The 13,122-nt window shown below is 41.8% G+C and overlaps 1 protein-coding gene across 1 annotated transcript in view; it reads right to left on the bottom strand.

Moving 5' to 3' along the window:
- LOC114683636 (solute carrier family 22 member 19-like) overlaps positions 1-7,892 on the bottom strand; it is a 65,361-nt gene extending 57,469 nt beyond the window's left edge. Inside the window, exons 1-2 of the mRNA XM_028857957.2 lie at positions 7,277-7,892; positions 5,979-6,082 (exon numbers count right to left, since the gene is read on the bottom strand). Of these exons, the coding sequence (XP_028713790.1) occupies positions 5,979-6,082; positions 7,277-7,678 (506 nt within the window). The 5' untranslated portion in view covers positions 7,679-7,892. The remainder of the gene's footprint in view (positions 1-5,978; positions 6,083-7,276) is intronic.
- Positions 7,893-13,122: the final 5,230 nt, after the last annotated feature.

The raw sequence follows: 13,122 nt of genomic DNA, 5'->3' as shown, positions 1-13,122 counted from the left end.
TCCAGGAAAGGTGCAAAGCTACACAGAGAAACCCTGTCTCAAAAAAAAAAAAAAAAAAAAAAAAACACTTGGTCAGTCAAAACAATACTTAGGTATATCATATAAAGTATACATATTCTCATAGAAAAGAATCATCTATAAAACTGGTAAATGTTCTACTTCTTAGACAGCAAACCTTTAGTGGTAACCTAGTTGTCTATTCCCAGAAGAAGGCTCAGGACACTCATTATGGATTCCCACTATGAAGCACCATGTAGCAATTAGAAAAATAAACTAAAAGTACAGAGATATATAGGTATCCCAACAAACAGAAAAAGTTGCACCAAAGAAAAAGAATGTTGAAACACATGGTCCCTAGATGGTGGCATTGTTCTAGAACCTTTGGAATATGGGGCCTCATTGGAGGAAGTGCTTCTCTGAAGACTTTGAGTAGAGAGCCTGGCACCAATCCTTATCCATTCTCCCATTCTGAGTCTGCAGTATGTGAGTAGATAGCCTCCATCCCTTGTCACCATAGCCCCTAACCCCTCATTCCATTGTGTCTTTCCAACATGATGACTGTATCCTCGAGCAGGTGCAAAACCAAAATACAAAGAACAACTGGCCATGGGGTGCTCAACCCAACTGATGCATCTACAATACAACCACTATGCCTAGGGCTCAGAAAACATCACAGAAGAGGGGATAGTATGATTACAAAAGCCAGAGGGCCAGAATAATTGTCTTCTATCTACAACAGGAGCTGTACCCATAAAATCTGAAGAATATGGTCACCTAAATAAGACTAGCACAGTGACAGCACCAGTTGTCACGTCAACATGGATGGGGGAAATCTCATAAGACCCCACCCCTAGTTGAAGAGCTATAGGCAATTAATGGCTGCTGAGAGAGGGGAACCAGTCTTCTTCAGGGATTATAGGTTATCCAATCCCAAGTAGTCAGCCCTAAACACGCACAAACAAGCAAAACTAAATGGACTCAGTAGGTTATATTTATATGTGGGTGTGTACACATGTAAAATAATAATTAAAGAAAAAGAGGTCATGAATTTGAGAGATAGTTTGAGGAACACAGGAGGAGTTAGAGGAGGAGGTGAAGAAGTGATATAAACAGTACTCATGTATAAAATGCTCAAAAATTAAAACTTTTTAAATTGAAAAAACCCTTTCTTAATTTTCTCTTGTCAGGAGTTTGCTAACAGAGATTAGGAAAGCCACTAATATGGAACACACCCGAATGATCTCTTATTAATAGGGGGATATTAGATGTTTGAAATCTAAAAGATCATTATATGTATGAATACTTCTTTCCTCATTTCAGATTCTCTTTATTTTTTTCTGTTTGTTTGGGCTTTGGTTTTTTGGTTTTTTTTTTTGTTTTTTTTTTTCCTATTTGCTTGCTTGCTTGCTTGCTTGGTTAATTTTTCTGGTTTTTCAAGACAGGGTTTCTCTGTGTAACCTGGAATGTCAGGGTACCTCTTCCTACCTTCTTTGTTTTGAAGATTGACTTTACACTCTGACATTTCTTGAAGACTAATAAATAATTCTAATCAAACATTAACAATTCTAATGAAAAGGTCAAGATAATAAGAATGGATTCAAAACAAAGATCAAAATTTAACTAGCTCTTTGGCTAAACAGAAGAAAAATGATCAATTGACATATTCCATGTAAACTGTAAGAATAAAATGGCTGCACCAAAGGCTCAGGGACCATTAAGGAAGACAGAACAGAGAGATTGTTAAGAGCCAAAGGTCAGAAAGATTGGAGCAAAACAGAGTCTTCTAGACTAAATAGGACACTGTACTCATCAGCTTGCAGCATCAGTGGTTGACTACAAAAGACCTGCACAGTTCAAGCAATCAACACTTCAGCATGAAGTAGGGAGGAGCTCATGAGTCCCTAACCCTAGCTGAGATGCTATTAACAGCTGAGGGCTTCTCAAGAAAGGAGACTCAGTTTTCTTTAAGGGTATGGACTCCAGTAGGTAGACCATTCTACAGTGAATGGCCCCACACCGAGGACAGCACAAATTGTAATCAACAGCTTATTTTTTAAAGGAGCTCAGGAGAACACAAAGTTGGGAGAGAGTGTGAGGTTGGGAATACATTTGGAAGGAGTTAGGGAGAAGAGTGAAATGAATATGATATAAAAAAAATGCATCATATGCATATGTGAAATTCTCAAAAGCTAGCAAAAAATTATATTCCTAAAAGGATATGATGGCTGAAGAGGCTATGTTAATTTTAGACAGAAATAGATTTTAAAACAGATGTTTGTCCAGGTATGGTAGTATATACCAGCAATTCCAGATACTAGGACATTGAGGTACAAAATTATTATCTGAAGACTATTCTGGAACACACATAGCATTTGCTAAGGTGGGATATGTCGTGAGACACTGTGGGGAAATCTACCCTCCCACATTCCCTCCATCCCCAACAATCTTGGTTGTTGTCTTCTAAGGGAGGGTAATTCTACTGTGTCCAAGTAGAACAAGAAGTCAAAGTTAATCTTGAGCATAGTTCAAAAAAGCAGCAGTGTGAAAGTGTGCCTCCAATATCCGAACTTAGAGGTCCTGAGGTACCATGTTCCTTCTGCTTGCCCTCCCCTGGGGTGGTCTTTGGGTGTCTTCCTTCCTGGCAAGGAAGAGGCTTTCTTGGAAGCTGTCTTCACCCACAGTTCAGTCTTATACAGTTAGACACACACATAGTGTAAAGATGTAAGTACTCACGAAGTTGACAACACACTAAGTAGAGGCAAAGGTGCCTATTGGATGTTCCTCAGAGAGAAGCTCTGTAGGAGCCAGCTAGAACCTGCTGAGACCAGCTCTGCTGTTTCCCTAATCCCTTTGCTGCCTCTTCTCCAGTTACCTCACACCCAGCTGCCAGCTCCTTTACTGGCTTCCTTCGTGTTCCTGGTGTTGGGAAACACTACATTAACTCCAAAATTTGTTTTAGCCATAATAATTTTAGGTTGGGGAAAGCTGAGGGAATGAGGATTGTAAATTCAAGGCCACCCTGGGATATATAGTTTGTGGACAGCATGTGCTACACAGTGAGATACCTTCTTTAAAATAAATAAAATAAAACAATCCACAAATAATAAGATGAATAAATATTTTAATGAGTCTTCATTGAGAAAAGGAAGTACAATTTACAATGCTGAATCTCAAATTCACATTTACATAAACAGTACTTTCAAATACACACAATAAAAACAAACTTAAAGGAAAAATAGTTTAGTAGAGTGAGAGATTTTAATATTGCTCTTGGTAATTAATAAAAAAGCAAAGAATATACCACAAGACTTGAAATGCATGAGTGAACATTACTTCCAACCAAAAGTATTTGTTTGGCATTTACACAGCACTGTTCCATGAGGAGCAGCTTACAAACTTGCTACAGTCTGGTGTGCATCCAGGAGTCAGACTTGGACAATTACTCTCTGGCCTGATGGTACTAAGAGGGACCTTTCAGATTTTGTTAACTGTGAGTGGGGATGCCCTAGGCAGAATGGCTATCATCAGGAAATCAGAAAACAAATGTTGAACATAATGTGGGAAAAAGAGGAACATTTATTCACTGCTGGTAGGGGTACAAATTAGTACAACCAATATGAAAATTGGTGGGGAAGTTCCTCAAAAAATTAAAATTAAAACTATCATATGACCTATCCATGTAACTCCTAGGCATAGACCCAAAAGACTCCATATCCTGCCACAGAGACATTTGCTCATCATTTTTATTGTTGCTATATTTGTGATAGCAAGAACATAGAACCAGTCTAGTTGTCCATCAACAGATAAATCAATAATGAAAATGTGGTACGCGCACATGATGGAATATTCTTCAGCTGTAAAGAAATCATAAGATTTGCAGGAAAATAGGTGGATCCAAAAAGTATAATATTAAGTGAGGTCACCCCACCCCAAAAAGAGCAAACTGCACATTCTTCCGTATATGAGGATCATTGCCTGTAATGCATATATATATGAAGAGGTGTTAAGTCTAAAAAAACCAGAAAAGAGGCCAAATATTTGGTGATGGGGAAGGATGAGGGTGGGAAAAAGACAATGGGACATGAAAAGGAAAAGAATCTAGGAGTCAGCAACAGGGAGGGGCATAGAGACTGCGGGAGGGGATGTGGAGGAAGAAGAACCACACAAACACACTTTGTTTGAAATATCATGTGGGGCTGAGGAGATGGTTCAATGGGTAAGAACCCAGCTGTTCTACCAGAGGACACAGGTTCCATTCCCAGCACCCACATGGCAGCTGACAACCATCTATAACTCCAGTTTGAGGGTATCTGACACTATCTTCTGGTCTCCATGGGCACCAGGCACACACAGAGCACAGACAGGCAAAACACCCACACACAAAGAATGTATTAATAGTACCTAACACTGTGATGACTTCTTTTTTTTTTTTTTTTTTTTTTTTTTTTGGTTTTTCGAGACAGGGTTTCTCTATGTAGCTTTGCGCCTTTCCTGGGACTCACTTGGTAGCCCAGGCTGGCCTCGAACTCACGGAGATCCGCCTGGCTCTGCCTCCCGAGTGCTGGGATTAAAGGCGTGCGCCACCACCGCCCGGCTTGTGATGACTTCTTTTAAGGGGACTATATGAAGGGTGAGAGGGATTGGTTTGAGGCACCTGAAAATGAGTGAAGGGGGGCAGTTGGTGTGAGTATAAGGATATACTGCTGACAACTGTGAAATCGTCAAAGAACGATTAAAAGATATTCTTTAAAAAAAAAAAATATGAGGCAGGCAGTGGTGGCACACGCCTTTAATCCCAGCACTTGGGAAGCAGAGGCAGGCGGATCTCTGTGAGTTCAAGGCCAGCCTGGTCTACAGAGTAAGTTCCAGGACAGCCAGAGCTACACAGAGAAACCCAGGCTCAAAAACAATAATAAAAAAAATGAGAGTGGAGCCCTCATGAATGGAATCAGTGACCTTATGAGAGAGGTGCAGAGCCAGTGAGATGGTGTGGTGGCTAAAGACACTTGCGGCCCATGCCTGGCAACCTCAGCATGCCCTCCAGATGCCATGTAGAGATGAAGGGAGAGAACTGACTCCAGAAAGTCGTCCTCTGACCTCCACATTGCAAGTCGTGGCACACGTGCTTACACACACATCATGTACATATGTCCACAGTAATACCAAATGTTTAAAGTTAAAATAAAAGAAGCACCATGGAGCTGTGTGCAACCTGTACTATCTGAGGGCCCAAGTGTATGCCACTTCTGCCACAGGAAAAGGCAGCACCTCGCTTGGCAGAAATGGCCATCTATTTAAAAAAGAGGTGGGGTTTTTTTTTTTTCAGTCACCAGATCTAAGTTATGCCACAAACTACGATGACAGTTGTCATTAGGTGATTTGTTTCATATGCCTAAAAGTGTGACCTTTAGAAATCATCTTTGGCAGAAGCAGAAATAAAAGTGACAGACATAGCTGCCCAACACACCAATGACACCATAGGTATCAAAGGACATTCCATCACTGTGCTTAAGAAGTAAAGACATAATGTCCCTTCTCTGGGCACCACAGCTGTTCAGTGAGGTGTCCAGGAGGGAGAAAGCACAGCTCCTCTGGGAAGAGTGTCAAAGCTGTTGTCTGTATTTGAATATTCAAATAGGATGAAAACAATGTGTTGCCCATCTTGGTCTCATTCCCATAGTTGACTGTTTCTCATATCTCTCAACCATGCTGTGACACTTTCTCTCTACTCCCCATCTTGAAACACCCCCATATCTCATGGAGAGGCTATTCCTGTGTCCATACAACACATAGACTTCTATTCAGACAGCACTCATCACACTGAGTGAAATTTCCATTTTTGTTTGTGGTTCTTTAGAATCAAAGATACAGCTAGAAGAATATAATTTGCAATGGCTACCTCATTCATAATGAATGAATGACTCACAAAGAACTGAAATAACCATACACAGAGAGAGCCATAAACCAGAGACACTCACCTGTCCGTTAAGCGGCCATAGATGATATTTCCTACTAACATACCAGTCAAGAATAGAAACTTAGCTATTGATTCCAGCGACTGAGATTCACACACCAAGTCCCACTGGAAGATATGGAAACCAGCAAAGTTAGACTTATACCCTGTCAGTCAGACTATATCAAAATGCTTCAATGTGACCCTCAAGCCTCATTGTAGCAGACCCCTAAACTCCTCTGCCATTTCAATACCACCTGATTTCTACAATCTTGATCTCAGTTTAAACACACCTGGCTCCAGGAATCTTTCCCTAGTAACTAGGACCTAGTTCTTCAGGTTGTACTACTGACTTTGTAGCCCATGCTAAGAAATTCTCAAATTTGGCCATATACTGTAATAATTTGATAGCCTTAAAAAATGTACTGGAGCCAGGTGGTGGTGGCGCATGCCTTTAATCCCAGCACTCAGGAGGCAGAGCCAGGTGGATCTCTGTGAGTTCGAGGCCAGCCTGGTCTACAGAGCGAGATCCAGGAGAGGCACCAAAACTACACAGAGAAACCCTGTCTTGAAAAACAAAGACAAAAAAAATTGCTGGATCCTATACCTGAGCACAGCCTCTCATATCACTCTGAGAGCAGAGTTTGGATATTGACTTTATAAGATTAGATGATGATGATATGATGATGATGAAGAAGAAAAGAAAGGAAGAAAGAAAGATGATAGATGATAGATAGATAGATAGATAGATAGATAGATAGATAGATAGATAGATGATAGATAGATAGATAGGATATAGATATAGATACAGATATACATTAGATATAGATATATTGACAGTACTGAAGTTGTATCCCAAGGCCATGTGCACAGCCCCATTCTACCCTGTCACAGAAAGTAAAGTATTGAGACTTTTTAGAGTGATGGGGATTGAACCCTGGGCTCACACGTGCCACAAGTGTCATACTAGCGAGCCATACTCCCAGACAGCCCACTATGCTTCTGTTCAATCTCCTAGATATTTCTTATTTGAAATCCAAGCTGAAAAATAAATACTGACTTGTATTTATAAAAAAAAGCACATGAATTATTTGCTTAAACTGATTTGACACATAAGAATTACTTTTTAAACTGTAGTCATCCCCTAGAGTGAAATAAGCAGGAAAATAAGTCCTTTTCATTTTTTTGAATAGGTGTTTCACATTTAACAGATAAGTAATCAACATTGGCTAAAAGATTAAATCTAAGCTCAAAACATGTGCACTATTCGTGCTATTGCTAAACACCCATCATGAACTGATGACAAGAAATGAAGTCACTTACCTCAGTCACAATGGTGGAGAGGAAGGTGCTTTGGTCGTATACCCAGCCATCCACACAGGGCTCTGTGTCTGGCTCTGTCACATTGGAGAAGGTGCCATTCAGATGAAGGAGATGCCACTGTGGTTGGACAAAGCGACGGCACTTGTCTGGCCTCAGGTTGGAGTCCAGGGGGATGGAGACCCTCAGGAGGTCATCTTGGCTCAGAATCCCACTTTCATTATCAGAGACAGTAGCATTGTCAAGGATGGGGACCCAGCATCGATGACTGGGTATGGCTGCAGTGAAGTTCTCCAGTAGAGAATGAGGGGCCATTATGACATTGCAGATCAAAATGAAAGTCATCTGAAGGATCTGGAATCTCCCCAGGCTGCCAACTTGATCCAGGAGATCCTGAAAGGCCATCGAAGACAAAGAACTATGTCCAAGGGAAGGCAAGAACAATTGCTCCTGGGTGACTCCAAAGGTTTTAACGAGTTCTGTTTCACTATACAGTCGATCCTGCCCCTCCTCCCTTTTGCACCAAGGCCATAGAACAGCTATCCCTTAATGAGTTAGGTGTTAGGTAGGGAGCTGCTTCCTTTAAAGTCACCAAGAGGAACATTCTGCTGAGTTGTTTTCTGTAATGAATCTGTTAAAGGTTTACTTTGTGAGAAACTTAGTGCACAGCCCCTGTAGACATTGGTCTACAAATGCTGTGAAAAAATAAACAAGAGCTAGCCTGTTATGCAACATGCAGTCCTTTACAGAATATGTACTTTTCCAAACTCAGAAGTTAGGTGTTTTTCATTTTCCTAATCTGCTCAATATTCACCTTGGTTAATACATATAATAAAAAGAATCAGAAGCTAAATTAACGGAAATGAAGTATGGAACAATTCTTGAACTTTGCTATCTGACCTTCTTCAGGTCCAATGCCCATGAACTCCCATTATAAATATATACTCAGATGGTAGGAGGGTGAGCAAGGGCATGGTGTTAGATCTCAAAGAAACCCAGGACAAGTCTCCCTCAGTACATGTGGCTCCTCCCAGCACTCATCACCCCACCCCTACCCTAAACCTCTTCCTCCCAGGGACTGGGCTTCTACTTCCCTTCCCCCATCTTTTGAGCCCTGTACAACTCAGCCATTTTGGGCATGCAGTCTCTTTGTCTCTTGGTGTTCTTGGTTCCTAGGTGTTCTCATGGCCTGGTTCAGTCTGCTGGCCATGTTCAGTCTGGACTCTTCCAGATGCCTCTGGCTGTTCTCTCCCTCAGATCTACAATAAACCCTTCTCCTCCACCATACCTTGAAGCACTCATGTCTTCATTTTTTCATTCATCTGGTGCCAAAACAGCAGGAGTGACATAAATGAGCTCCCTTCCAAGTAACTCAGTCTCTCTGAACCAAGCTGCTGGTTTGATTCCCCTAAGGTATTGTGGTTGTTTGAAAGAAAATGGCCCCCAAAGGGAGTGGCACTATTAGGACGTGTGGCCTTGTTGGAGTAGGTGTGGTCTTGTGGGAAGGAGTGTGTCCCTGGGGAGGTGGGCTTTGAGGTCTCATATATGTTCAAGCCATGCCCTTGAGTCAGTTCACTTACTGTTGCCTGCATATCAAGATATAAAACTCTCAGCTCCTTCTCCAGCACCGTGTCTGCCTGAATGCTGCCATGTCTTACCATGATGATAATGGACTGAACCTCTGAACTGTAAGTCACATGCCAATTAAATGTTTTCCTTTATAAGAGTTGCCATGGGAGAGACCGGCCCCCAGGTCCTATCCTGCCCCAGACTTCCCTTATGGACCAGAGCTCCCATCCTGCCCCATCCCTGGGTACCAGCCACTCCGGAGAAGACCTGCCCAACTTGGCCCCAGGTTCTGGCCACCTGGCAGGTTTCCTTCTAGACCCACTGGGAAGGATCCCCTTCTCCAAGACCCCAGCAGACCCTGCAATCTCCATGCCCTGCCCCCACGCCCATCTGCCCAAGACCCCAGCACTTCCTGAGACTTAGAGACCAGCTCCCAGCTTCCATCCTGCCCCGAACTTCTCTTCTGGACCAGAGCTCTCATCCTGCCCCAGACTTCCCTTCTGGACCAGAGAGAGAGCTCCCATCCTGCCCGGACTTCCTTTCTGGACCAGAGAGAGCTCCCATCCTGCCCTGGACTTCCCTTCTGGACCAGAGAGAGCTCCCATCCTGCCCCAGACTTCCCTTCTGGACAAGAGTTCCCATCCTGCCCCAGACTTCCCTTCTGGACAACAGCGCCCATCCTGCCCCGGATATCCTGTCTGGACAAGAGCACCCATCCTGCCCCGGAGTTCCCATTTGGACGAGAGCTCCCATCTGGACAAGAGAGGAGACTTCCTGAATCTGTCAGCTCTGTCTGAACCAAGTGCGCTGATAAGACCAAGAATGAACCACAAGGAGATGGGCAGATGTCAAGGCAGAAGTACATACAACAAAATGAAGAGCAATACAGCATCACCAGAACCTAGCCTGCCTCCAACATCTAGACCTGTACATCAAAAATTGGAAGAAGCAGAAGAAGCAGAAGAAAACAGCCTTATGAATAACATCATGAAGAAGCTTGGTAGAGGAAAAGCTGAGACTTAGAGACCAGCCCCCAGCTCCCATCCTGCCCCAAAAGCCTTATGAATAACATCATGAAGAAGCTTGGTAGAGGCTTGGTAGAGGAAAAGACAAAAAAAAAAAAAATGGGAAGAACACAGCCGGGCGGTGGTGGCTCACGCCTTTAATCCCAGCACTCGGGAGGCAGAGGCAGGCGGATCTCTGTGAGTTCGAGGCCAGGCTGGGCTACCAAGTGAGCTCCAGGAAAGGTGCAAAGCTACGCAGAGAAACCCTGTCTCGAAAAGCCAAAAAAAAAAAAAAAAAAAAAAAAAAAAAAAATGGGAAGAACGCTATAAACAACTAGAGGAAAGGGCAAACAAATTAGAAGAAAACAATAAAGTACTGAAAGAAAATCATGAAAAAGCAATGAAACAAATGAAGGAAACAGTTCAAGACCTGAAAAGGGAAATAGAAAAAATGAAGAATACACAAACAGAGGGAATGCTGGAAATAGAAAATCTGAATAAACAAACAGGAACTACAGATGCAAGTATAACCAACAGAATGCAAGAGATGGAAGAGAGGATCTCTGGTGTTGAAGAAATAGATAGTAGAAGAAATAGATTCATCAGTCAAAGAAAACACTAAAGCCAACAAAGTCATGAACCAAAATGTCCAAGAAATTTGGGACAGCATGAAAAGACCAAACCTATGAATAATAGGAATAGAGGAAGGAGAAGAATACCAACTCAAAGGCACAGAAAATATATTCAACAAGATCATAGAAGAAAACTTTCCCAACTTAAAGAAGGAAATGCCTATGAAGATACAAGAAGCCTATAGAACAACAAACAGACTAGACCCCCCAAAAAAGTCCCCTCTCCACATAATAACTAAACAACTAAATGTACAGAATAAAGAAAGAATATTAAGAGCAGCAAAGGAAAAAGGCCAAGTGACTTATAAAGGCAAACCCATCAGAATAACACCGATTTCTCAATGGAGACTTTGAAAGTCAGAAGGACCTGGACAGATGTAATGCAGACACTAAGAGACCATGGATGCCAGCCCAGACTAATATGCCCAGCAAAACTTTCAATCATTGTAGACGGAATGAACAAGACATTCCAAGACAAAGCCAGATTTAAGCAATACTTATCCACAAACCCAGCCCTACAGAAAGCACTAGAAGGAAAATTCCAACCGAAGGAAGTCAGATACACCCTCAAAAACACAGGCAATAGATAAAGCCACAGCAGTAAACCCCAAAGAAGAAAAGTACACACATACACTACCACCAAAAAATAACAGGGATGAACAATCACTGGTCGTTAATATCCCTTAATATCAACCGACTTAATTCACCTATAAAAAGACATAGGCTTACAGAATGGATACAAAAGCAGGACCCATCTTTCTGCTGCATACAAGAAACACATCTCAAATTCAAAGACAGACACTACCTAAGAATAAAAGGCTGGGAAAAGACGTTCCAATCAAACTGTCTTAAGAAACAAGCAGTGTAGCCATCCTGATATCCAACAAAATAGACTTCAAACTAAAATCAATCAAAAGAGATCAAGAAGGGCATTACATACTGATCACAGGAAAGATCCACCAAGATGAAGTTTCAATTCTGAACATTTATGCCCCAAACACAAGGGCACCCACATATGTAAAAGAAACATTACTAAAGCTTAAACCACATATAAAACCCCACACATTAATAGTGGGAGATCTCAACACCCCACTTTCTCCACTGGACAGATCTCCCAAATTGAAACTTAACAGAGAAATAAAGGACTTAACTGATGTCATGACCCAAATGAACCTAACAGGTATCTACAGAACATTCCATTCTAACAAAAAAGAATATACCTTCTTCTCAGCACCCCATGGAACCTTCTCTAAAATCGACCACATGGCCACAAAGCAAATCTCAACAGATACAAAACAATTGGAATAACCTAAAGTTAGATTTCAACAACAACAAAAACTACAGAAAACCTACAATCTCATGGAAACTGAATAATGCTCAACTGAATCACCAATGGGTTAAGGAAGAAATAAAAAAAGAAATTAAAGACTTCCTAGAGATCAATGAAAATGAAGACACCACATACCCAAACTTATGGAACACTATGAAAGCAGTGCTAAGAGGGAAATTCATAGCACTAAATGCCCACATAAAGAAGTTAGAGAAATCTCACACTAGTGACTTAACAGCACACCTGAAAGCTCTAGAACAAGAAGAAGCAAAGTCAGCCAGGAAGAATAGACACCAGGAAATTATCAAAATGAGAGGTGAAATCAATAAAATAGAAACAAAGAGAACAATACAAAAAATTAATGAAACAAAGAGTTGGTTCTTTGAGAAAATCAACAAGATAGACAAGCCCTTATCCAAATTAACCAAAAGACAGAGAGAGAGAATCCAAATCAACAAAATCAGAAATGAAAAGAGGGACATAACAACAGACATTGAGGAAATCCAGAGAATCATCAGGTCATATTTCAAAAACCTCTACTCCACAAAACTGGAAAACCTAAAAGAAATGGATATTTTTCTGGATAGGTACCACATACCTAAGTTAAATCAAGAGCAGATAAACTATTTAAATAGTCCAATAACCCCTAAGGAAATAGAAACAGTCATTAAAAGTCTCCCAACCAGGGGCTGGAGAGATGGCTCAAAGGTTAAGAACACTGGTTATTCTCCCAGAGGTCCTGAGTTCAATTCCCAGCAACCACATGGTGGATCACAACCATCTGTGATGATATCTGGCGCCCTCTTCTGACCCACAGGCATACATGTAGGCAGAATACTGTATACATAATAAAATAAATCTTTTTTTATTTTATTTTACAATACTATTCAGTTCTACATAACAGCCACAGATTCCCTTGTTCTCCCCCTTCCTGCCCCCCTCCCTTCCCCCCAGCCCACCCCCTATTCCCACCACCTCCAGATCAAGGCCACCCTCGAGGACTGAGATCGACCTGATAGACTCAGTCCAGGCAGGTCCAGTCCCCTCCTCCCAGATTGAGCCAAGCGTCCCTGTACAAGTCCCAGGTTTCAAACAGCTATCCCATGCAATGAGCCCAGGACCTGGTATCACTGCCTAGATGCCTCCCAAACAGATCAAGCCAATCAACTGTCTCACCTATTCAGAGGGCCTGATCCAGTTGGGGCCCCCTCAGTCTTTGGTTCATAGTTCATGTGTTTCCATTCGTTTGGCTATTTGTCCCTGTGCTTTATCCAACCTTGGTTTCAACAATTCTTGCTCATATAAACCCTCTTC

Source organism: Peromyscus leucopus, chromosome 1 (assembly GCF_004664715.2).
Source record: "Peromyscus leucopus breed LL Stock chromosome 1, UCI_PerLeu_2.1, whole genome shotgun sequence".
Lineage (NCBI taxonomy): Eukaryota > Metazoa > Chordata > Mammalia > Rodentia > Cricetidae > Peromyscus > Peromyscus leucopus.
Note: the sequence above shows the minus strand (reverse complement) of the source record. Positions and strands in the feature narration are given on the sequence as shown.